We start from the raw sequence: 25,893 nt of genomic DNA on the forward strand, positions 1-25,893 counted from the left end.
TGAGCACAAAGCCTGGAACAAAGTAGGTGCTCAGTAAATGTTTGATGAAAGGATGGTTGAATGTATCTGAAACTAACTTTCATTGTGCACTGATTTCTCAGAGACACTTCAAAGTAACCAGTATGGGCCAACTTTGGCACCTCTTGCCTGGCTGATATGAGCTTTGGGGCCCAGCCAAGTAGACTGTGAGAGTGTTGCCAAGGCAATTCTGCATGCAAGAGGAAGTGTGGCATGACTGGGGGCTCGCTGGTAGCTGCCTGGGAAGCCGGCCCCTCAGGCAGTGATGCCACCAACCACCCTTGAGGTGGTCAGGGCCTGAGCAGAAGGACTGCAGAGACTGCACATGCCCCTTGAAGCCCAGGTCTATTTCTTGGAAGTCTTTAGCATTCACATTTGCTATTGGAGGAGGTTTACTGGCTGGAGTGAAGTATTCAAAATAGAAAAGACAGAAGCTAGAGAAGAAACAGCAGTGAAGCATCAACAAGCCTTTACTGGGAGACCATTTTCCCTCACAACGTATTTGGAGAGCCTAAAACTGACAAATACTGCCTGGGTCAGTGGCTGTTGATTTATTCTGGTTTCAGTCATTACTGATATCTTTGCAGAAGAACCAGAAAAAATGATTCAAGTTGTGGATGAGATAGTATTCCAACTCTGCCAAATTTAACTTTTCATCACCATTGACCCAGAGAGGGACACAAAAAAGGCCATTGCAAATTATGTGAAAGAATTTTCTCCCAAACTAGTTGGCTTCATTGGCACAAAAGAAGAGATCAGTCATGTGGCCAGAGCATACAGAGTAATTATAGCTCTAGCCCCGAGGATGAAGATGAAGACTATGTTAGTGAATCATACAATAATAATGTCTTTGATTGGGCTAGATGGTGAGTTTCCAGATTATTTTGGCTAGACCAGGAAGAATGCAGAAACTGTTAGCCAGTTCAGTTGCTGCACACATGAGGGCAAAAAAGAGCTAGCCAAAGCAGTGATGCTAGGTGCAACATTCTCTTGTTAAAGAGGAAGGAAGCTCATGCCTGTAATCCCACCACTTTCGGAGGCCGAGGGGGGTGGATCACCTGAGGTCAGGAGATCGAGACCAGCCTGGCCATCATGGTGAAACCCCGTCTCTACAAACATACAAAAATTGAGGCCGGGCGCGGTGGCTCACCCCTGTAATCCCAGCACTTTGGGAGGCCGAGGCGGGAGGATCACGAAGTCAGGAGATCGAGACCATCCTGGCTAACACAGTGAAACCCCATCTCTACTAAAAAATACAAAAAAATAAGCTGGGCATGGTGGTGGGTGCCTGTAGTCCCAGCTCCTCGGGAGGCTGAGGCAGGAGAATGGCGTGAACCCGGGAGGTGGAGCTTGCAGTGAGCCAAGATTGCGCCACTGCACTCCAGCCTGGGCGACAGAGCGAGACTCTGTCTCAAAAAAAAAAAAAAAAAAAAATTAGCCAGGCGTGGTGGTGCCCGCCTGTAATCCCAGCTAATCGGGAGGCCGAGGCAGCAGAATCACTTGAACCTGGGAGGTGGAGGTTGCAGTGAGCCGAGATCACGCCAGAATTATATATATATATATATATGTGCAACCTACAGAATGACCTTTGTACCATTGTACCATGAGAACGCTTCTATTGTGGATTGCCATGTTACTCTTGGGTTCAGTCAAAATAGACTCTTGGAACTGTAAGATAACAACTCAAAGTCGCCGGGCGCGGTGGCTCGAGCCTGTAATCCCAGCACTTTGGGAGGCCGAGACGGGCGGATCACGAGGTCAGGAGATCGAGACCATCCTGGCTAACCCGGTGAAACCCCGTCTCTACTAAAAAATACAAAAAACTAGCCGGGCGAGGTGGTGGGCGCCTATAATCCCAGCTACTAGGGAGGCTGAGGCAGGAGAATGGCGTGATCCCGAAAGGCGGAGCTTGCAGTGAGCTGAGATGCGGCCACTGCACTTCAGTTTGGGCGGCAGAGTGAGACTCCGTCTAAAAAAAAAAAAAAAAAAAAAAAAAAACAACTCAAAGTCTCCCAAGTAGCTGTGGTGAGACCAGAGGACCAAGTCAAAATGAAGTCAGTAAAGAGTGGAGGAAGCTCATGGAAGGACACAGCATAGGGAGGCACAGCCAGTACATCTCCCGTTATGAATGGGCCCTCCCAGCACCTTTGTTGGCTCTCCAGTGTTTCGGACCCTTGCTCATACAGGCTGTGGAACTGAATTTCACAGAAAAGAATAGTTTTCATAGTGCTTGGCTTCTCTCTTCTTGAGTTATTTGCTCTTCTGAGTTCTTAGTGGCTGATGATAGTCAGATTAGGCTCTCTGCCATTCAGAGTTGATCTTTATACCTGAAAGCGTAAGTTTTGTCTTCTTTGTTAATGAATATCACTGTCAGCTTTGCTCCACTGCACTATCAGCAGATGCTGATTTGACTAATAAAGATGAGATCTATTGTTTGAGGGGGAAAAGTTAGTTTGATTTCTCTAGGGGTCTTTCATGTGATTTTTAGCTAAGTGATGTGCTAGGTTTTCAATGACATGCCAAATGTAAATAAGAGGATATTGATCATGAGTGTGACATAGAGTACTTTTCTGCATATACTGAGTTGCACGCCACGTAAAATAAAAGTGTATTCAGTGTTTCAATAAATAAGTAAAATAACCTGTATTGAGAGCCTATTTTATCACTCCCTGGGAGACTCCACTCATTCTTACATTTGTAAGATGCTGATGGTTTCCCAGAATTTATATACTTCAGCATTTCCCAACCAAGAAATTTGAGAGATGTGGTCTAGCATGGTGACTCACGCCTGTAATCCCAGCACTTTGGGAGGCCGAGGAGGGTGGATCACCTGAGGTCAGGAGTTTGAGACCAGCCTGGCCAACATGGTAAAACCTCATCTCTACTAAAAATACAAAAAAAAAAAAAAAAAATTAGTCGGATGTGGTGGCAGGTGCCTATAGTCTCAGTTACTTCGGCAGGAGAATCACTTGAACTCAGAAGGCTGAGGTTGCAGCCAACCGAGATCGCGCCATTGCACTCCAGCCTGGGTGACAAGAGTGAAACTACATCTCAAAAATTAAAACAAACAAACAAACAAAACACTGCCAACATTTGCAACTTGCAAGAATTCACTTTTTAAAAAAATCTGTATTTCAGCTCCTTTTGAAAAAATGGACAATCTCACCATGGTGCAGTGGCAGGAAGTGGAGGGCATATTCCTACCTGGCAAAATTCCTTTGAGTCTGGAGCTCAAAGGAGGCTCACTCCTCAGACCAGGTCATGAACTTTCAGTTCACCATCCTCTCACTGATGTACAATGAACTGTCTGGGCCTGCTTTAAATATCTTAATTGGTTAGATTTGGTTGCTTAGAACAAGCTTTGGGGAGTAGGTGTGGGGCACTCTGGTTAAACAGGCTGCTGGGCAGACCACAATTCTTGCAGTCTGCCTGAATGGGCTGCTTCACTCCTTCCATGCACCACCACCAAGTGCTGCTGACTTTAAAATGTTTATGCTTTGCACAGGAAGTCTGTCACTCAGAGGTGTCATCATGTCTTTGCACAGAAAGCTTCATTAACCCTAATAAGAGTTATAAATAAAGGTCATTTATTCCTCTACATTCAGAATACTATACCTCCTGGGTGGTTAAGTTTGTCTTTGATATGGTTTACTTGAAGGAGAGTGGACAATGTACAGGAGGGTTCTAAGGAGCATAGATTCGTTCCACCATTATGAATAATGCTGTAAGTATTTTTATTTGTCACAGACACTTCTTATTAGGAGTTTAGTCTCCTAAGTAACTGAACCATTGTGGATGGACCCCCGCTGGCCTGGTCCACGCAGGTGCAACCATATAGAATCGGCCCAACGCCCAGGGTTCCTGAGCCTTTTTTTCCCCACTGCAGGACCAAGACCCGAACCCTGCCGCTGTGGCCGAGAACGCTGCATTGAGACTGCGCACAAAGCCTCTGTGTAAAAGGAGAAAGTAACCCCGTAACTAGGCCTAGTGAGGACGGAAGCTGCTGCACAAGTCTGCGCAGGCGCGCCCCCAGTGACGAACACTCATCAGTACGCAGGCGCCCATCTTAGTTGGTCTTGTCCTGTAAACAGATGGGCCTGCCCCCGACAGCTTCTGCTTCCGGGTCACGCCTTGACAGCGGCTTTCAACACCCATCTCAGCCTGGCAATTCGGTGAGTGCGGTCCTTGGTGCGGGTCTACAGCCAGGTGTCCTAACCCAGGGTACCACGCCCAATAACGCTTCCTCCGCTCCCCGATCGAAGTGCTCCAGCTCTCGAGGCTGAGGCTTAGTTCCGGGCCTTAGGGGGCAGATCCAGGAGGGGTTGGTCCGCGTCTGAGGACCTCCAGCGCAAATTTGCGTGATTCTCTTTCAGTACCAGACCTGCCGGGATTGCTGCGATCTGCTGGGAGCCCGTGCGGAAAGTGACACCGCACGTCCTTGCATTTCGTACCCTTGTCCCCTGCCCCCTAGCCTCAGCTAGACAGCTGCCGCGACCCCTCCCGCAGCAGGTGCGGTGGGATTAGGGGCGGTGCGGGCCCGGCCAAGGTTCTCCCGGGGCGGGAGGGGGCGGGGCCGAGGCCTCCCTCGCATCAGAGCCATTGTGTCTTCTTTTCCACTTTGCCTTTTTTTTTTTTTTTTCAGCTTCGCAGTAAATGCCCTTTGGTGTTTTCTCTGGATCCCGTAGCAAAAGAAAACGAGGGAGACAGGGCTTTCAGCTCTAGCAGAGGAAAGGGCCTTCCAAGGGAATCAAACCGTACACGGGCTGCCGTCTGGTGAAATCGAATTTAGATTTCCTTGACCCTTCCTCACAGTGAATGCTGTCAATCTGCCCTGAAGTTTCATTCCTTTACCGGGAGCTTCCAGGCAGTAGCAGACCGCTGACCATACTCTCAGGAGTTCCTAGCCCGGAGTCCAAGAGCGCCCGGAAAATGAGTGCAGAGTTTAGTTTCATCAGATTATCATGGCCCAGAAATGGTTAACAAAACCACTTTATTTATTTATTTTAATTTTTGAATTTTTTTGTAGAGACGATTGGGTTTTGGGGTCGTCTCGCCATGTTGACCAGGCTGGTCTTGAACTTCCGGGTTCAAGAGCTCCTCCTGCCTTGGCCTCCCAGAGTACTGGGATTACAGGCAACAGAACCACTTTGGTCCAAGCCTTCTGCTTTAGATGCTCTGTCTTCTGCTGCTGTTCTTGGAATTACCAACTCAAAGGCACCTCTGTATTTTTTTTTCCTTGAAACAAAAAAAGTTGTAAGATACAGACACTTGTCTCAGAGCAGTTTTGTGGCTACTGGAGAGATTAAAACCTCAGGTGATCCACCCACCTCAGCCTTCCAAAGTGCTGGGATTACAGGTGTGAGCCACCATGCTCCGCCTTTAACTCATTTTAAAATCTTCAAATTTTCCTAACACTGAAAGTATATTTTATTATTGTGAACTTTAATTTTTTCCTAGTTTTATGTAAATGACTCTAGGGTAGTTATACTTGTGCTTTCCTTTCTTATTTTAGAATATTACCTCAAATATTTCTTTTTTCTCTTCTGAAGACATTTGAAAATATTTCAGATGCCTTTTCATTATTAAGATAGATATATTTGCTCCATAGCCTTCTTCCTATCTTGTCACAGATGACAATCACTTCTATACTGTTTAGTCATATCCAACCAATGTTTGTTAAATACCTACCTTTTGTGAGATTCTGTGGCTGGCCTTACATGGATGAAAGAGTAGAAGACAAAGTCCTTGCCTTCCAGTTGATTACAGTATAGTTGGAGAAACAATATGTACATAACTATATTGCAAGGCCCAGTGTTATAAATAACTTAATGGTGGTGCTGATCATAAAAACCACAAAAATTCAAAGAAGGAAAATAATGTTTTGTGACCTCCTCAGAGGAGCCTTTTAAAAATCCTATTCCTTGCCTAGTCTTGTTTGTAAACCACACAGAGCTCCATGGGGGTCTTAGTACCTCTTGGGGAAATCTTGTGTCCAAGTTTATCGAACTCCCTAGGCAACTATTATCCAATTCCTTATGATTATGAAAATAGTATTAATCATTCCTTGAAATCTGCTTTTAGTATTGGGAAGGGAAGGCCTCAGAGAACACCTAACCCTAAAGACAGGCGTGCTCAGTGATATTGTATATGCCAAAAACTTCTTTGTTTCAGGCAGTTTGGAGCATGTGAACACCTCGAGCCTTGATGAGTTCCAGTATGTGGTATATTATGCAAAGCATTCAGAGCAAATACTCTCTCTCAGAGCGCTTAATCCGAACAATTGCTGCCATCCGTTCCTTCCCACATGATAATGTAGAGGACCTCATCAGAGGGGTGAGTGTGCTGGTATTGACAGGAGAGTCCTTGCGATGTGAAGTGGGAAAGCTCTGTAAATCCTCATGGATCACAGATTTGCAGCTTTGTCTCAACCCAAGATCACAGGGAGTTTTTATATTTTGCTAACTGCATTAACTTGAACATTAAAATGTATTTCCCCTATGTTTGCTTCGCTTCCCTTCTCCCTTTCACTTTGTGTATCTGACATTTTTCTTCATGGACTATGTTCTCAATAACCCTAGTCTCATGTTCTTTGTAAAATATCTAAGTATGATGCATATGTAATCCATTGAGCTCAAAGTCTTCTATACATGTTTTATTAAGAGAGGAGGTGAGCAAAGCAGAGGTGGTTTTTATATTTATTTTTTGAGACAGGGCTTCACTTTTGTCACCCAGGCTGGAGTGCAGTGGCGTAAACATGCCTGACTGCAGCCTTGACCTCCTGGGCTTAAGCGATCCTCCCACCTCAGCTCCCTCAAGTAGCTGAGACTACAGGCACATGCCACCCATGTCCAGCTAATTTTTTTTTTTTTTTTTTTTTTTTTTTTTTTTTTTTTTTTTTGTAGAGATGGGGTTTCATCATGTTGCCCGGGCTGGTCTTGAATTCCCAAGCTCAAGTGATCCACCTGCCTTGGGTTCCCAAAGTACTGGGATTAGAGGTGTGAGCCACTGTGCCTGGCTACAGGAGTGGTTTTTAAATCCTGTGAGCCTTTCTTCATACCTGGGTTATAATAATTACATGGAGAGATTTTTACTTACATTCTATGTTAAAAGCAGCTACCACTTCTAGCTCTGTAGAGGATATCAACCTCTAAAATGCATGGTAATTATAGTTTAAGAAAACACCTTAACCATCTGATGTTTAATCACCGCTCTTCAATAATTGTTATATGACTGGTATCCTAGAAGGTCTTTACTATCCTCTTCTATTTATTTTTCTTGTTGAAGAGAAGTTACAGAGTAATTTTTTGATCACCAGAAAATGCATCCAGATGGTTACTTCTGTATATTCTAAGACTTCAGGCTCCTCATTAACAGCCTGGATCTCTGTAGCTGCTTCAGAGTTATTGGGCACAACTGGAGAAAGAAAAGTCATCCAGTGTTAGCTTATTCTCAGCAAAAGTGGTGTCAGAAGACTCCGCAGTGGAAACCTTGTCACATTCTAATTCTAGCTCTGCTGCTGAGTCATTCAGTGACTTTGGTCTGACTGGTATCTCCATCTCCTATGTTTTTTTTTTTTTTTTGAGACAGAGTTTCCCTCGTCGCCCAGGCTGGAGTGCAGTGGCTCAATCTCAGTTCATTGCAACCTCTGCCTCCCAGGTTCAAGCAATTCTCCTGCCTCAGCCTCCCGAGTAGCTGGGATTACAGGCGCCCACCGCCACACCTGATTAGTTTTTGTATTTTCAGTAGAGACAGGGTTTCACCATGTTGGCCAGGATGGTCTCAAACTCCTGACCTCAGGTGATCTGACCGCCTCAGCCTCCCAAAGTGCTGGGATTACAGGGGTGAGCCACCGCCCCCAGCCTGTCCTTTGGTTTTGAATAGAAGCACCAGCAAAGGCTAGATGGTAAAGAATGCTGATACTTAGAGGCTACTTTGAAGATGTTTATGAATAAGGAAAAATAGTGTTAATATGATGCCACTGTTAGTGATGGTCATATGCTGAATGGCCAAAAATGCATGCCAGTTCTGGCCTCAGTCTGACAGACTCACTTTCCTACTTTTTCAGAGCATAGTGGCCATTGAAAGTGGATTGCTGGTCCAGCTTTCATGCCTGATGATAAGGTTTCCAGTGCTTTGACACATAAGATTATGTCTTCAATAATGTCCAGATGACCATCTGGCAGGCTCCCTTGTGGAGGAACTTAGTAACTTCATCTAAGGAATTAACAGTTGTTTTCCTTTATCTTCAGTGTACTCCTTTGGTTTGGACATTGGTATATTAATTAATAGAAAAGGAAACAAGGAACTAGCAGTGTACCTATAAAATACAAAACGCTCTGTCCCCTGAACTCAGTTCTGAATTCTGTCATGCTGGGCAAGCCAGAGCTGAGCACACTGACTGAAGTTGTCTTCTGCCCACAGGGAGCAGATGTGAACTGCACTCATGGTACACTGAAGCCCTTGCACTGTGCCTGTATGGTGTCAGATGCTGACTGTGTGGAGTTACTTCTGGAAAAAGGAGCCGAGGTAACGTTTTTAACACATTCACATTAATGATTCACTAAAACTTGAGCTTCGTGCTTTCTTAGAATTTCTCCCCATCACTCCTCCATCTCTTCCCTCCTCCAGTCTGAAATTCTAACTCAAGGTAATGTTGGCATAGCCAATATTAAGGAAAATGTAATGGTAAATATATAAAATGATCTAAGGATTTCATTCCTTTGCCTTTCTGTCCCTACCCTGCTTGCCCCATTTTATGGTGCTGATACTCTGCTTTTCTTTCTTCTCCTTAACTTAAGCTGTCACTGGCCATCACTTCAGGAAGCTTACCTTGTAGGTGCTGTTTATATTTCCATTTAATCTTCTTATTGCTTACTGTCTATCCAGGAAATATAAACGCAGAGATCCCTCAACTCTAATTAAATCTAAAGTACCCTTAAAAGTACTTAAAGTACTTAAGAAGTGGTACTTAAGATAGGTTTTAGCCAAAAGAAGGTTGAACTTACTTAAATGTTTCAGGGTTTTCTGTTTTGTTTTGTTTTGTTTTTTTCATTGATGAGGGAATATGCTATTTGGAAATGTGAAGAAAAAACTGCAAGTGATGCTGACTGTCAGCAAGCCAGCTGCTTTTCCAGCACTGGGAGATGTGTGTTCTTCCTATCACATACTTTCATTTGGGTTCTCTTGCGAACCCACAGCGTATTTTTGGAAAGATCTGACTTACATTCTAACATTTTGAACTTCTCTGTATGGTTAAAGAACATAGCAAAAGCTATGTTTTTCAGTTTGATTGCTACATTAGCCACAGGCTACAGAAAGGGTCAGGATAAGTAAAATAATCCAAAACTCTGTGTAGTCAAGCAACTTTCCAGTAAATATCTTTCTGAGCAGTTACAGGGACTTAGACTTCCTCTATTCCTGCCTTACCCTTTACTCTGTGGTAGAGTTTCTAACGAATAAATGAACATTGCAGCAAAAACCAAAATAATGCAGACCAGCTAGTCAATGCACATAATAGTGTTGACTGTTTGAGGACAGTTCTTTCCCATTTTGCTCCTAAGTTCCTGTCATATCTTCATATTTATCACCAGCACTCCCTGGGAGTTGCTTGTTGACCCTCTTGTTCAGAGCACTGCATAGCAAAGGTAGTGGGTAACCATGTAAGCTTCTTTGCTGCTGTCCTGTCTTCCTCTCAGTAGTCTGTCTACTGTAATAGTTCCTCCCTTTTTACAGGTGAATGCCCTGGATGGGTATAACCGAACAGCCCTCCACTATGCAGCAGAGAAAGATGAGGCTTGTGTGGAGGTCCTATTGGAGTATGGTGCAAACCCCAATGCTTTGGATGGCAACAGAGATACCCCACTTCACTGGGCAGCCTTTAAGAACAATGCTGAGTGTGTGCGGGCTCTCCTAGAGAGTGGGGCCTCTGTCAATGCCCTGGATTATAACAATGATACACCGCTCAGCTGGGCTGCCATGAAAGGAAATCTTGAGAGTGTCAGTATCCTTCTGGATTATGGCGCAGAGGTCAGAGTCATCAACCTAATAGGCCAGACACCCATCTCCCGCCTGGTGGCTCTGCTAGTCAGGGGACTTGGAACAGAGAAAGAGGACTCTTGCTTTGAGCTCCTCCACAGAGCTGTTGGACACTTTGAATTGAGGAAAAATGGCACCATGCCACGAGAGGTGGCCAGAGACCCGCAGCTATGTGAAAGACTGACTGTTCTGTGCTCAGCTCCAGGAACTCTAAAAACGCTTGCTCGCTATGCCGTACGCCGTAGCCTGGGACTCCAGTATCTCCCTGATGCAGTGAAGGGCCTTCCACTGCCAGCTTCTTTGAAGGAATACCTGTTACTTTTAGAATAGCCCGGAGAAGGTGTTTGCACCATCATGCAGGCAACTCTGGGTGAGGTTGTGCCTGCAGTACTCTTTGTCACAGAAAACAGAAAAACAATTGTTCCTGTTGTGTGGTTTATAGATTTTGAAGCAACATGTCACAACAGTAACCTCCATAGCACCTCCCCTTCCCAAACCAAACAACCAAACAAAAAAAAATCCCTCACTTTTGTTTTCTGTTTATTGCTTACTTGGCTTTTTATATTGCACTTTGCAAAAGAAGTCTCCCTCAATCCTCCCCCTTAGGGAAGGAGTCAACAGTGCAACTGAATTTCTCTAGGAAGATGGAAAGTACTTAAAGAATGTGTGTGTGGTTTTCCTTTGGGGACATGGTTAATGGTCCAGAAGAATCCCTTCTAGAAAGCATTTTAGGCCAGGCATGGTGGCTCACACCTATAATCCCAGCACTTTGGGAGGCTGAGGCAGGCGGATCACCTGAGGTCAGGAGTTCAAGACCAGCCTGACCAATATGATGAAACCCCGTCTCTACTAAAAATATAAATATTATCCAGGCATAGTGGCATGCACCTGTAATCCCAGCTACTCGACAGGCTGAGGCAGAAGAATTGCTTGAACCTGGGAGGCAGAGGTTACAGTGAGCGGAGATCACGCCATTGCACTCCAGCCTGGGCAACAAGAGCAAAACTCCATCTCAAAAAAAAAAAAGATTTTAATTGATCTGTGAAAAAATTTAAGAAAATCACAATTTCAGCTAACAGCAATTGTGTCCCAAAGATGAGGATACTATAACCTCAAATGATGCAGATCCAGAACTGGGCTGGATGACATCCCTAGTGTGCCATGTCCTGGGGCATTCAGAAGGGACTGGAACTCTTTCCCCTCATCAAAGGAAACAGCAGTCTTTGCCTGTTTCTCTTGGTTGTGCCCAAGGGCTACACAGTAGCTCTGAAATAATAAGAGCTCTGCAATAACAGTAATAAATAGCTCTGAAATAACAGTCCTAAGCTAAAGTCCTGAGAACTTCTCTTGTAATGCAGCTTTTTCTCTTCCTGAGAGCCAGTGTGTTCTAATGAGCTTCGCAGGCAGTTCCTACACCTACAGTGTGTGTTCCAGCAGGGAAGACTTATGGGCTGGGCTGCCTTTTCCCATGGGTCTTCATTCCCAATGGAAAGCTCACTCTGCTTAATTTGGAATTATTTTTCTTTCAGTTGTTCTGGAACCTTTGCTTTTTATTGATTTATACAATACAATTGGCGGGAGGGTGGACTTGGGATGGGAGTGGGAAAAGCATGTAAGAGCTTCTTTTGTGATGGTCCATCTACCCAAAAGAGATCTGCTTTAGTGAACAATACTCTTTCATTTCATGTTTCTAAACTAGATCAAGTTGTTATTGATTTTAGATGGCTCGTATGCAAATTTGAAAAACTTTTTTTTAAAGCTGATTGGGCGCTACAAACAATGAATGGAATCTACTGACACAGCTAATTGGAAAACAGATGTCTTTTGTCCTATTGATGCTGGTGTTTAAAAAACACCATTAAAAAAAAAAAAAAGAGGAATAAATAGTTCTAAAAGCAAGTTTGGCAATTTCTACTTTTCCTACTTTTCTCCAACCCCCCTTAGAAAAAGTTCTTCTTTTACTGCCTGGCTGTACAATGTAACTTTTCATCCCAACCTTTCTCCCATTAGCAACAGTGATTCTGGGCATTGCTGGAGTGAACAGGAGGGCTTGGGCAGAGTATCTGAAGAGCTTCCCCTTCCTTCATACCTTCTCCACCCCAAATTTGGAATTACTACTTTTATGTTCTCAACTCCAGCTGCACATAAAATTACTAAGAAAGCTTTTTAAAAACACTGGTGCCAAGACTTCACCTCATACCAATTCTTTGGAATTTTCTGGTCTCTGGGGGCTTGAGTGCTTCAGATGTAGCCAGGAATGAGATCCCACTGTGTTAGTCAGTGGGTCTCAAGTCTAGTTGTTAATTAGAACCACCTGGGAAAAATTTTAAAAATACTAAGGCCCAGGTTCCACCCCCACAGATTAATTTTATTGGTCCAAAGCAGACCTAGTAGGGCTGGCCGCAGTGGCTCACGCCTGTAATCCTCACACTTTAGGAGGCCGAGGTGGGAGGATCATTTGGGACCAGGAGTTGAAGTCCCCATCTCTACAGAAAAATAAATAGACCTGGGCATGAGTATGTTCAAAGGCCTCAGGTGATTCTAATATTCTGGTAGATTTATAAACTGCTTTAGATGCTATTTCATTTCTCATCATAGATACTTAATATTCTGGAAAGAGAAAGTTTTGTCCATGTGGGAAAAAATGTTACCTGTTTCTCAGTTACTTCATGATCACTCGTGGTTGGTGGCTAATAACTTCTGCTTCACCTCCACTTGAGAGTTCCAACACAATTTCACTTATCTTTTTAGCTCTGGGGAAATAGCATGCACCTTCATAGGTTTTCGTTTTTTTGTTTTTAAGTGGTCTTCACTATGCCTTTTTTTCCCCAGATCGTATCATCATCCTAATTTTTTTAGTCTTTACAGAGTGACATTTTCCCTCTGATTAGCTTCCCCTGAGCCATCCTTCCCTCTTCATTTTCTCGAGGAAACAGCTCTAAGATTAAAGATAGGAAAGAGAACCTATAAATCAATGGCAGTTAGCATTTAAAATGTTCTGAATGAATGCCTGAACTTTCACTTCATTTTCATAGGCCTTATGGCTCTGGGGATTTGATATGGCATGGTAAGGAAGCAGAGGAATGGGGAATGAGGATGAGGTTTGAAGTCAGAACTGAGTTTTGAGTTCTACTTGAATAATATTGAAGGAGACATTATGTAATCAATCATCTTGAGCTCCAGTGTCCTCCTTTCTGAAGTCAGGCTGTCACCATTGCCCTCCAAAAGCTACTTTGAGGATTCAGTGATGAAATCCTACCACAGTGCTTGATATTTATTGTTAATTTCTCTTCCCACTGAAGAACTGTGCAAAGAGTATCTGGCTGCCTTAATCCCTGACTCCAGCAACAAACATTCTCAGTCACTATTTAGAACTGTTTTTAGAGTTTGGCAGTGATAACTTTTCAGACAGCCAGCAAGTAGTGTACTAGAGATAATCCCTTCCTCCACCCCCTGTGATACCCTTAACATCTTTACTGCTTCATCAGGCAAGTGTCTGATACATGGGGCTGACAGTATTACATTCCACTTGGGAAGATGATAACAGGAGAAGCGAAAGCACAGTGACCAGTTGGCATTTATTAGTGTAGTTACAATTTGTCACTGTAGTAAAAGTAGTAGAGGAACCAAGACTCTTTGTTATCACAAAGAAATAAATAAAGCTTATTTTTAGGAAAATTCTAACTGAACAAGTGATATCTAGCAGTAGCACTAGAGGTGCCCAGCCTTGTGTGACAGATAAAGCTGGGGCAGAAGTCATGTTAAATTCTACCTAAAAGGAGCTCCCACCCACTGCCCCCTCCTCCAGCTCCTGGCCAGGACTGATCATGGCTGCAAGGTACAGAATAAAAGGAAACCTAATGAAAAAAACAGCTAAAACACTGAGAAGATGTGGACTTATCAGGGGATGAGCTGACCATGATCAGATAATCTGTTCCCCTCACTCCAGAGAGGTTTAAACAGCAGCTTCCCCAGACCGCTTCCGGGTGATGTGCTCCAGGTGGGCATGGTCTGAAGTGTCCAAGTCAATCTCATACTTGGCTAGGATTTTGAGGATGGGCCTCAGTTTCAGCCACCACTGTTCCTTGGGGATTCGATGCCTACAGAGGAATGAAGTAGATGATGATATAATCTTTTAGTACCCTAATCAACTTCTACCAAAAGTTTATAGAAAGAAGTTGGAGAGAAGAGGTTAGATTTAGGACATGTGCATCACATCTGAAATGGGTAAGAATACAGGTGTTACTCCTTAAAAAAAAAGGATTAAAGACAGTGAACAGGTTGAGGACAGTAGAGCTTGAAACTACCAGGGAGAGAACCACTCCAGAAAGCAGATGTACTCACTCAAAATCTGTCTGGTCCTGCAGCTCAGTCACTGGTTGGAAGAGCAGAGCCCTCTTACGCATCCCCAGAACACAGCCCGAGTCTGGAGTATTGGCGAAGATCCGCCCTGCAATAAGGGATGGTCAATCAGCTTCTATACTGGGGAACTAGCCTCTACAGAGGGCACTCGGTCTCTCACCCCACCTACCATTACGGTAACTCTCTTTGATTTTCCCAGACATCCAGTTCATAGCCTTGGCACCCATCTTAGTGGCAAAATTCCTATCAAATGGGGTTGGGCTCCCACCCTGGAGAAAGAAACATAAAAATTACAGAGGGAAGGACTCTAATAAACTGGCAGAGATATCAAGACACACAGAGAAAAAGGAAAGATGGGCCCCAGGTTTACGGCCCAAAACAGGAATCCAGAAATCAAACTATGAAAGGGTGTCCTGAGGCAGTGCCAGGATCCAAGGCCAGGCTGGCCCAGCACATTTGGCCATGCATCAGATATAAGAATAACTAATTAAAGAAGATGATTGGCCCGACAATCCCCTCTTTTAGCTCCACAGCTGCCAGATCCTGTTTTAGTCTTATTGGCCAAAGGGTCAGCTGCCTGCCCCTCTTCAGCCCAGCAGCTTTTGTTGGTCACTGTCAATGATGACATAAAAGTGTTTTTTGTGGCCCAATCTGGCTGCCCTTGGTAGCACCTCAGAATAATATAAAATGTCATACAGATTTCCTTTGAATTAAGAGGAAGCAGGTGGGAAAGTGGGAATGTTTGGAGACATTTTTGTTACAATTGGGAGTGAGAGGAAGGTGCTACTGGCATCTAGTGGGTAGAGACCAGGGATGCTGTGCAACTGTCCTACAGTGCATAGACAGCTACCCATAACAAATCATCAACCAGCCCCAAAAGGCAAAGCTGCCAAGGTTGAAAACCCTCCCCTAAATGAAAAGGATAGACCATATAATCTCTAAAGTCATTTCCAGGGTAAAGATGTTTTGATTCTATGACTGGAAGAGACTGCAGGCCCATGTTCTATGATGGCACTAACAGGCTCCTCCAGAAGACTGGAAAAGGCCAGTGGAAGCCTCAGTGGCTGCTGGCAGGCATGGCTGTCTGATGAAGGGCATGACTAGGGTGTCTTCCCTACCTGCTGCATGTGACCAAGCACATTCTTCCTGCTGTCGAAGATGCCCTTCCCCTCCTCAGAGTACAGGTTGAAAATGAAGTCAGTGGTATAGTTCTCATTGCACTTTTCATTCCTGCCAGGTGGAGACCAAAAGCCTGTGACTCTGTGGTTGGCTTTCCATCCCCCCTTTCTGCCTTTGTTCTTTCCTTTCCATTTTTATCTCCTCCCAGGATTCAAGGGATAGGCTGGCCCCCTCCCTTTATATCTACAGATTCCTCAGGGTATCCCAACCCTGGCCATTCTATGAGTTTGGGCCAAAGCTTATTTTTCTTCTCCACTTAGGAACCATGGATGAGGTACCTTAACACCAAGCCCCTTTTCACAGTTGTTTTCATCTTTTGCACCAGATGTTCAACATTTGCCTGAAAATGAAAGAGTAAATCCTAAGCCTAATCGGGAGTGGAGAAGGTTGGGGATAAATCTCTCTTCCACACCACACCTCTCCAGGAAGGAAGAGAGACATGGAAGAGAGTTGTTTACAATCCTGGGCCTCAACTGGGCCTAATTCCTTTAAGAAGCTCAGCGTGGACTAAAATTTAAACAATGACTCCAAATGAGACAGAACTGGAAGAGGGAGCACTACAGACAGCTGCACTAACTCAGTGTTCAGCCCCTCACCCGCTCCAGTCTCCCTTTCCAAGCCTTTCTGGTTCCCCTTGCCTCAGAGGGCTGACTTGTGGTCCCAATGTCAGCCCTAACACTTTATGTCTCTGTTTTGAGACAGCATCTCTCTCAAAAGCAGAACGGGAGTAAGGGAAATCTGAAGGGGAGACATGATATAGTAAAAAGATCACTGACTTTCTCAATCAGTTAAACCATCTGCTCACTTAGGAGTTTAGAAAAGTTTTTTAGCCTCTCTAAACCTTTCTGCGTTATATGGAGATAGTATCTTCTTTGCATGTCTATTGTGAAGATAAAATGCAAAAATGCCCACAAAGGGCTTAGCACCAGGCCACCTGATTCAAAATGAGCATTCCAACAATAGTAGCTGCGGTCATGCCTGTGAGGTGACACTAGAGAATGCCTGCAGAGTGCTCTTTCTGGTCTTCACAGGATTCCACAGACCAACCAGCTCTGTCCTCAACTTGAGCTCTCATAGTTCAGATCACTGTGGAAACAGTCTGGAGAGAGGGGAGAGCTACCTAGCAGGCTCTGGGTGGCCAGCTACCTGCAGATCTCGAATGGTGAAGGGCTCCTCAAAAATGTAGGCAGCATCGGCCCCAGCTGCCAGTCCAGCCATGGTGGCCAGGTAGCCACAGTAGCCACCCATAGTCTCAATGATAAACACCCGACGCTTGGTGCCAGCTGCTGACTGCTTGATGCGGTCACAGGTCTGCAAGGACAATGGGTTATAGTTAGAAAGACATGATCAGGGCCCTGATTCTTGTCACTCTTTAATCTTTGCCACTAATTAAACTCTAGAACTATATTCTCCATAGGCTGGCAGGGCCCCTAGAGCAAGTTCTTGCATTTAGGGTAACAGGCGTATTTGCCAACCACACTGCAGAACGTCTCTCCTGGGAAGGAAGCTGTACCTATCCTTTCTACTGCTCAGAAAATTAGACTGCATGATCTCAGAAAGAAAAAACAAAACATTTGGTATTCAGGGTATTGGTGCATTTCCAGGTGAGGAAACTGAACACTTTGTCACCCAGGCCGGAGTCAAGTGGCACGATCTCTGCTCACTGCAACCTCCGCCTCCCAGGTTCAAGCAATTTTCCTGCCTCAGCCTCCCAAGCAGCTGGGATTACAGGTGCCTACCACCACACCCAGCTGATTTTTGTTATTTTTAGTAGAGATGGGGTTTCACCATGTTGGCCAGGCTGCTCTTGAACTCCTGACCCCAAGTGATCTGCCTGCCTCAGCCTCCCAGAGTGCTGGGATTACAAGTGTGAGCCACCACACCCAGCCAAAGAATCGTTTTCAAACATTCCCATTTGTTTGGTACAAAGAGAAGCTCACTTTTCAGGACCACACTCAGTTGAAGGATTATAATCCTCGCCAAAAGGGATGGGAAGTGGTGGTGGGCTCTCACCGTGCAGATAGTATTGAGTGCTGTGTCAGCCCCAACGCTGAAGTCTGAGCCAGGGACGTTGTTGGAGACTGTAGCAGGAATGACCACAAATGGGATGCAGAGCTCATCAAACTGCTTCCTGCCCTCCATCAGTTCCAGGCCACCTGTGTAAGCCTAAGAAGAAGAGAGCACAAGGGCAGGATTGGGGAGAGGGAGAGGAGGTGGGAGGGAGAGAGGGAGACACAGTGGCGGGCACTCACCTCAAAGCCCCCAATGATGACAAGGCCCTGAATGTTAAACTTAGTTATATTGGCACTGATCTGTTCAAAGCTCTTCTTGGGTAGAGTCCTAGTTGACCAGTGATGGGGGAGACGGGAATGGGAATTTGCAGAAGAGACAGGAAAATTGAGGGAGAGAAAAGCTAGAGTTAGAGGCACTTTATTTTTAATTTCTTGACCTGTGCCCCACTCCCTAGCCCACCCTCTCAGTCCTATCCAAGGATACATACTGGAGTTCTAAATTGCCAGAGCTGCTAAAAGATGTTGAGATGGGCATGTCTGCCCTCTTGGCAGCAACTGTGAAGTTGGGGGTGGAGGACCCAGACAACAGGGTGGTTGAAGCAGACCCTGGCATAATGAATTGATACCCAAATCCAAGGGCAACTTGAAGAGGTCACTGGGAGGAGGTGCCTCTGCAGTACTACTTACCTTTTAGTCCCAAGTTTAGAGCCACCTTGGCCAGTCCAGCCCCCAACATAGCTCCAGCCAGCTTCCTCTATCTGTGGGGAAAAGCCACAGAGCTCTGCTCAAAGCTAAAGCACTAGGAGGCCTGTGTGGGACTGGTGCCACTGCTTGAGTTCTAACCCCACCCCTGGATCCCCCTTGGTTGGAAGAGGTACACCAGGTATTAGCTTTTCCCCATGCACTGAACTTCTTCTACCCTTACTGCTCATTCACCAATATTAAACATCTACCTATGCCAGGCACTGTGCTGAGCTTTGAGATAGAGAATTAAATAGGACATGTTGTTTGCAATGGTGCATTCCAGTAATTCCTGCCTGTTCCTACTGCCCTAACATTAAATATCTACTTCTGCCTGGACCCTGAGAGAGGAGAGAGAGGTAGTGAGGAATAGAGGAAGCCAAGAGAATGGACAGGTCATTCTTGCTACACTTATCTTCCCTATGACTGCTCCTGGGTCCTAGAATATGTGCCCTTCTTCCTTTTAGTCCCCATACCTGCCCCTTGGCCAGGCCCTCGAAACCATCATGGACAACGAGCACTCGGTTGCCCTGGATGAGTCCAATCCTCACAGTGGAGCGAACAGCAGCATTCATGCCTGCAGCCGGAGCCCCCACATTCATCACAGCCACTGTGTGCGAACCACTCTATACAGGAGGAAGCAGGGGAAAAAGGAGGACAGAAACCCAGTGTGGGAACAGGGAGGAGGTCAGTAAAGGAGGCAGAGCTCTGAACCCTTGTCATCCAGGGATCAGGACATCTGCCTGAGACAACACACACCCCTCTCCCAAGGAATGCCAGCACAACTTGCTACCACATACTATGGAAGCAAAATTCTTGATCACAGATCAATAAACAAAGCTGCTGTCCCCCATCTCAGATATCAATATTATACAATGAATGAGACCTTCCAGAGCAGCACTTCCCAAAGTGTGATCCTTGCATCACCTGCATCAGAATCCACTGGGGGAGCCTGTTAAAGCTGTATATTCCTGGCCTCTACCCAGATATGAATCTCCTCTGAGAGAGGGGCCCAGGAGTTTGCATGTTTAATAAGCAACCCAAACAATTCTGGTAATATACTCAATAATGACAACCACAACTCCAAGGGAAGAGGTGGCTCAGATACACTTAGATGTGATTATTCCCAGATATTCCCAGAGAAAAAGTACATAAGCCCTCTTTCCCATTCTTTGCATGCTATCTTGCCAGTCCTGAAGTGGGCATGGGTCTTGTGTTAGAGATATCCAGGGTACACTAAAAAGGGGGCTAGCATCTGGGGTGGTTAAGAGAAAATCATTATAATAGGGCCAGGGACCCAGCACTGAAGATCAGAGTGGCGCAGAGAAGTTGGCAAGGTTTACGTTGTATGGACTGTGGTAGCACTTTATGAAGAGAGACTCGAGGAGTGAGAAGGAAAAGGGGAGAGGGCAAGTCAACTTGCCAGTACCTTAGATACCGGGGGTCTGACATGAGCTAGAAGCTTGTATACCTCCCAGTTGTTCATGAAGCTCCTGTAGGAAGTACAAATAGAGAGAGGTATCTTTAGGCCACTCCCCACAGCCAGCAGCCATGGGGATCCTGGTCTGAAGTTTTGCTCCCAGAGGGAAGTTCCATAGGGCAAACCTCTGAGGACAGAACTGGGGCAGAGCAGGGACAGGGCAGGAGCTGCAAAGGGGCCACTAGTTCATCCAACACTCGCTCAGTACTCTTCTCCAGGCACTGTGCTCGGCACAAGAGACTGTCCCTTGCTTAGAGGAACTTATCATCTAGCTGGGGCTCACATATAGAAGTAACAGATTATAAAAGGTTGATGCCAGGGACCGCATCCCTGAGATGAACTGATCCTTCCAAACACCTCACAACTAACTTTCTTGGGCAAGAACTTGCTGCAGAGAGAATCAGAAAAGGAAGCAGCAGAAGCTTATGTTTTGGGCCTGGAGTCATGGAGATCTTTGACTTCGGGCATCTGATTTCTGTAGCTAGTGAGCTTCCCATCATTTCCTCACCGGCCTCTCAGCTTCAGGGCTTCATCAAATTTCTTCTCACCCATGGCCTTGGTCACATCTTTGGTCTGAGGGGGGAGCACAGTGACAGTTTCAACTCCAGGGTCACAATTCCGCACAGCTGGATTTCTATCCCACAGTCAAACTTTGCCCATCTCTGGGATTGTGACTAGATCCTGCCCATTCTATACCCCACCTTTCCTATGCCCCTAAACTTTCACAGAAGTATTTTTGTTTTTCCTGAGTTTTCTGAGTAATGAGCAGCAAAAGAAAAGAACTGATTCTATGCTCTGTTTATTTTATTTTAATTTTTATTTTTTTGAGATGGAGTCTTGCTCTGTCGCCCAGGCTGGAGTGCAGTGGCGCGATCTTGGCTCACTGCAACCCCCTGCCTCCCGGGTTCAAGCGATTCTCCTGCCTCAGCCTCCCGAGTAGCTGGGATTATAGGAGTGTGCCACCACACCCAGCTAATTTTTTTTGGTATTTTTCACCATGTTAGCCAGGATGGTCTCGATCTCCTGACCTTGTGATCTGCCTGCCTTGGCCTCCCAAAGTGCTGGGATTACAGGTGTGAGCCACTGTGCCCAGAACTATGCTCTGTTTATTAGAAGTATGGGTAGAGTGGAAGAATGCTCACAGATAAATAGTATCTTCCATTCCACACCCAGGTCCCCAGCCTTAAAGCAGCCTCTGAAGTCATGAGTAAATGAAGATCCTACAGGTAACCAAGTTAGGAAGAAGGACTGATCCCTGCTGTGTGCTTCTCAACTACTGATTTCAGCTCTGTGGGCCAGTGCCTTCGCTTTGGAGCTTTCACAGATACATTTCCAAGCAAGGCTGCAGGTCACTGGGACTCCTGGGTCTCAGAGAGAAGGAGGCCGGGAGAAGGGGAGCTTTTAGACCAGCCCTCAGAACCAGGACAGATACCCTAGCTCTCGCTCCCAGCCTCCCAGCCACCATGTTCACTCTGTGGTATCAATGGAGTGATTCCTTCATAATAAAGGCCACCATTTCCTGAGCACTCAACATTGGCTAGGTACTGCATCACATGCTAATATAGCTTATCTCTAATCCTTACAATAACCCTCAACGTGAGCATTAGTGACCTCATGTTGGTTCAGAGAAACATGTTCAAGATAGAAATCATAGAGACAAAAACTACCCAGCTAGAATTTAATAATATTCTCCTGCTCTTAATAAAGTTAGGAGAATATTGCATTCTTCTTCCAATAAAGACATGATAAAAATGTTTGAGGTTGTATATTATGAGTTACTGGGTTTCATTACTAAGGAGGATGTAGAATCTCCCACCTTCCTTAGGAACATTTTACTGATGGGAACACTGAAGCTTAGCTAAGAGCTCCTATGCAAAACCCACTGTTTTTTCCCGGTATGTCTCTTACTGTACCATCTTGCCTTTCCACCTGCTCCTACACCAGTGGCCTTAGATGTTGGTCTCATGCCCCATGAACTCCAAGGCAGGGGCTTGAGACTGTTAAGAAAGGGGTTTAGGATCAGTACTTACCACCTGGACACATTCCATGAGGGGCAGGCGCACAGCCTGGTTACCAGAGAGGCTTACTACACAGGCTGGGGTATCTGGGGTCCCCTCCAAAAGTGCCATCACTGCTTCCACACCCATTCTGCTGCCCTGCAGGAGTCCAGAGAACAAAGACAGTCTGGCTCAGGCTGCCTCATCTTGGCTCAGCCTAGAGAGTCAGGATACTTGAGGCCTTTTCCAAATCACAAGATTGAGTCTCACAATTAAGAATGCAGCAAAGAACTTACTGGGCTTTACCTCCCCAAACAGATTTCATCTAAAGCTTGATGACTCTGTATTCTTGCCATCGGAACCTCAAGGATTCTACTTAGTTCCAGAGAAACATGCCCACTACAGTAACCAACAGGATTACTGGGGCTTAATAATGTTCCCTTCTTATTGACAAAACAAGGTAGGAGATTGCTTTGCTCTTCCAATGAAAATAGGATAAGAGGGTTTAAACTGAGTGTCTAAGGTTGGGATTACATGCCTGTAATTCCAGCATTTTGGGAGGCCGAGGCAGGCGGATCACCTGAGGTCAGGAGTTCAAGACCAGCCTGGCCAACATGGTAGAACCCCGTCTCTATTAAACATACAAAAAGTTAGCCAGGTATGGTGGCGTGTGCCTGTAATCCCAGCTACTCAGGAGACTGAGGTAGGATAATCCCTTGAACCCGGGAGGTAGAGATTGCAGTGAGCCAAGATTATGCCGCTGCACTCTAGTCTGGGTGATAGAGCAAGACTCCATCTCTAAACAAAAAAGAAGACTGGTCCCGGTGGCTCATGCCTGTAATCCCAATGTTTTGGGAGGCCGAGGCAGGCAGATCACAAGGTCAGGAGTTCAAGACCTCCTGGCCAACATGGTGAAACCCCATCTCTACTAAAAATTTAAAAAATTAGCCGAGTGTGGTGGCAGGCACCTGCAATCCCAGCTACTTGGGAGGCTGAGGCAGGAGAATCCCTTCAACCCAGGAGGTGGAGGTTGCAGTGAGCTGAGACCATGCCACTGCACTCCAGCCTGGGAAACAGAGCAAGACTCCATTTCAAAAAAAAAAAAAAAAGAAATACCACTATATACCTATCAAAATGGTTAAAATTTAAAAAAAATTTAAAAATAAAAAAGTGACAACCCCCAAATGCTGATAAGGATGCAAACATAACAGGTCATTTATAAATTGCTGAGGGAAATTAAAATGGTACAGCTATTCTAGAAATAGTTGGGCAGTATCTTTGAAAAAAAACTTTTTTCAAGAAACAAAAAACTACCATACAACCCAATTGAACTCCTGGGCAATTACTCTGCAGAAATGAAAATTTAAGTTCACACAAAAAGCTGTACACAAGTGTTCATAGTTGCTTTATCCCTAATAGCCATAAATTGAAAACAACTCAAATGTCTGAATTATTAAACAAAGTGTAATACGTCCACTCCATGGAGCACTGCTCTGCAGAAAACAGCAAACTATAGAAACAAACAACACCGTTGATAAATATCTAGAGAATTATGCTGAGTGGAAAAAAAAAATCCTAAAGGGTTGCATATTATGCAATTCCATTTATATAATATACATGAGATTAAAAATTAGAGACAAAGAGACAGATTAGTGGTTGCCAGAGGTTAAGAATGAGGAGGGATGGGTGGGGGTAAAGTACATGTGGCTGTAAAAGGACAACATGAGACATCCTGTGGTAATAGAAATGCTCTGTAGCTTGACAATATCAATGTCAATATCCTGGTGATGATATTGTACTACAGTTTTGCAAGATGTTACCATTGAAGGAAACTGGGCAAAGGGTATGTGGGACTATCTCTGTATTATTCTGTACAATTGAATGTGAATCTACCATTATTTCAAAATTCTTATTAAAAATATATGAAACAAAACGAAACAAAAAGATATTGCTCCTCACCATTAGGAAGGCCAAGTCTCTCATCATTTTTGTAACAGAAGAGGACCCTCAAGTGTATGGAAATGGGTCAGTGGCCAATGCAGCCCAAAGGCTGGTGGAGAGGCAACACGACCAGTGGTGTAAGTCCCTATCTGGTGAAGTGCAGCCCTGAGGAGGAAGGACTACAAGGTTGAGGGTTTTAAGGCATGAGGGCCACAGAGCCCAGTGACTTACCAGAATTCTGTCAAAGGCCGATGGCGTCCCACCCCTCTGCACATGCCCCAAGACAGTAACCCGGGTGTCATATCCCAGACGCTTTACCACCAGCTGAAAGGACCAAGAGAGGTACAGAGAGAGGGTTACGCAGAGTCAAAGGAAGAAAACAAGCAGAGACTTGGGTGAACCGTGGACAGCTCAGCCTCTTGTCTTGTAATGGTTCTTTGTGGGAGGCAACCAGGGGCAGGGACCCAGGGAGAGATGTGCAGAAGGACCAAGGGGAGAAGCAGTGTCAGGAGACTCAGAAGCCAGAAAGGAACGGGCTATGGAGTCTGAGGCCTATCTGGTTTCATTCATACGAACATTCTTGATGTCTTCTGAGGTGATTGGTTTTCCATTCTTGTCAATTGCACCCTCAGCCACAATGATGATGTTGAGACGAGAACCACGATTCCTTGTCTGGTTGAGAACAAAGGGTAAAATGATCAATGGAATGAAGCTGATGGGTAGGAAACAGATCATCAGTGGAACAGGGTGAGGGATTTCTTAAGGGCAAAATAAAGTGCCAGTACCTCGCTGAGTCGGCGACAAAGGTGCTCCTCCCAGTCGTCATCTGGCGGACATTCAGGAATAAAAACCCAGTCGGCCCCACAGGACAGAGAGGTGACAAGGGCCAGGTATCTGAGATGAGAGCCAGAAGCATCCTGCTAGAAGTTGTATTCTACAAATAGCCTCATCCATACCCAACAAGTTCTCCTAGTTCTCATAGTTGATAAAAGGTCTGGAGAGCCTCCATTTTATTCTTGGGGCAAGTGTAAGAGCACCAGGGCCCCTCAATGAGATTCTGTCTCTAACGGACACCTTCCACTTATGTTCACCTGCCACAGTGGCTTCCAGCCTCAGAGCACTGCCCACTCTTTACACCAAGCATGTGCCTGAGCGCGTACACACATGCATGTGTGGGGATGTAATGGAGGGGGATGGAGGCAGGAAAGGGAACCACACCACAAGGAGCATGTGCACCTCCAGATCTGCTGCTACTGAGAGACCTCACTGGACTATCTGGGGAAAAGGAAAGGGCTATTGCCAGGTCCACGGAATAAATGGGTCAGAATGAGGATCTTACCCACAGTGGCGGCCCATCACTTCTAACACAAATGTCCTCTGGTGGCTGCAAGAGATAGACATAGGACACAGTCCAAGAGACCGTATGGCCAAGATCAAGCCACCACCCACATCTAGGCCAATTACCCTCTCTGGGAGATACATGTATGCTGCCAGGCCTTCTAGCAGACTTCCTGAGACCAGGAATACCCAGGGGAAATACTTTAGCCACAAGGTATCCTTCCCAGGCCTGAGAAAACACAGCAGTAAAAGGTATCTATACAGAGGTTCTGTTCCAGAGAGAAACCGGGTCAGGGAAGGAAAGGAGAGAAAAGGATAAGAAGTGAAGGGAGGACTGTACTAACTGGAATCTTCTAGGATTACCCTGGGGTAAGCGATTACCCTTCTATCCTCCCATCCTACATTGCCTCCCTCCAGGTTCTCTTATCTCTGAGCCATAGTGGTCATAGCAGCACTTACACTTTCTATGATATGGTTGGGAAGTGTAGCTCATGTCTGGGCTCCCTAGATTTGCCCAGTCTGAAGAACAACCATTTAGCCCAAAGATATGAAAGACCTCAGAGCTGCATATTTGGACAGTGGGCTAGACAGTGGCAAAAGGCAAATCATATATCATTAAGGGAGCAGTGCAATTTCAGTGCTCTAGATAATTTTTAGTGAAAAATAGTGTTCTAGCCCCAGAAAACTGGTCATTATAGTCACCATAGCTCAAACACTTCAGTCTTCAGCAGCCTCTAGCCCTTTATCCTGTCCCAGCTGCCATCTTCTTACACTGCCTACCTCCCAAATC

General features: G+C 45.4%; 2 protein-coding genes across 8 annotated transcripts in view; one reads left to right on the top strand and one right to left on the bottom strand.

Moving 5' to 3' along the window:
- The first annotated feature begins 4,060 nt into the window (after positions 1-4,060).
- On the top strand, positions 4,061-11,952 carry ASB8 (ankyrin repeat and SOCS box containing 8). 3 transcript variants are annotated; one of them, XM_010354157.2, is made up of 4 exons: positions 4,061-4,190; positions 6,190-6,351; positions 8,440-8,544; positions 9,751-11,952. In XM_010354157.2, exons 2-4 carry the CDS (start codon positions 6,223-6,225, stop codon positions 10,381-10,383), a joined length of 867 nt encoding a protein of 288 aa, XP_010352459.1. In that variant the 5' UTR covers positions 4,061-4,190; positions 6,190-6,222; the 3' UTR covers positions 10,384-11,952. The 3 variants fall into 3 exon arrangements, with proteins under 3 accessions (XP_010352459.1, XP_010352460.1, XP_030795487.1); XM_010354158.2 differs by having other exon boundaries at positions 6,194-6,351; XM_030939627.1 differs by lacking the exon at positions 4,061-4,190 and adding an exon at positions 4,204-4,527 and having other exon boundaries at positions 6,194-6,351.
- A 1,660-nt stretch (positions 11,953-13,612) lies between these two features.
- PFKM (phosphofructokinase, muscle) overlaps positions 13,613-25,893 on the bottom strand; it is a 46,795-nt gene continuing 34,514 nt past the window's right edge. For all 5 annotated transcript variants that reach the window (XM_030939622.1, XM_010354161.1, XM_030939623.1 and 2 more), the window contains exons 7-23: positions 25,105-25,149; positions 24,551-24,659; positions 24,342-24,437; positions 23,997-24,089; positions 21,858-21,983; positions 20,336-20,400; positions 19,777-19,840; positions 18,824-18,973; positions 18,294-18,364; positions 17,847-17,934; positions 17,608-17,760; positions 16,741-16,905; positions 15,873-15,934; positions 15,534-15,645; positions 14,585-14,684; positions 14,398-14,503; positions 13,613-14,153 (exon numbers count right to left, since the gene is read on the bottom strand). In XM_030939622.1, coding sequence (XP_030795482.1) covers positions 14,009-14,153; positions 14,398-14,503; positions 14,585-14,684; positions 15,534-15,645; positions 15,873-15,934; positions 16,741-16,905; positions 17,608-17,760; positions 17,847-17,934; positions 18,294-18,364; positions 18,824-18,973; positions 19,777-19,840; positions 20,336-20,400; positions 21,858-21,983; positions 23,997-24,089; positions 24,342-24,437; positions 24,551-24,659; positions 25,105-25,149 — 1,750 coding nt within the window. In that variant the 3' untranslated portion in view covers positions 13,613-14,008. The remainder of the gene's footprint in view (positions 14,154-14,397; positions 14,504-14,584; positions 14,685-15,533; positions 15,646-15,872; positions 15,935-16,740; positions 16,906-17,607; positions 17,761-17,846; positions 17,935-18,293; positions 18,365-18,823; positions 18,974-19,776; positions 19,841-20,335; positions 20,401-21,857; positions 21,984-23,996; positions 24,090-24,341; positions 24,438-24,550; positions 24,660-25,104; positions 25,150-25,893) is intronic.

Source organism: Rhinopithecus roxellana, chromosome 10 (genome assembly GCF_007565055.1).
Source record: "Rhinopithecus roxellana isolate Shanxi Qingling chromosome 10, ASM756505v1, whole genome shotgun sequence".
In the NCBI taxonomy this organism is placed as follows: domain Eukaryota; kingdom Metazoa; phylum Chordata; class Mammalia; order Primates; family Cercopithecidae; genus Rhinopithecus; species Rhinopithecus roxellana.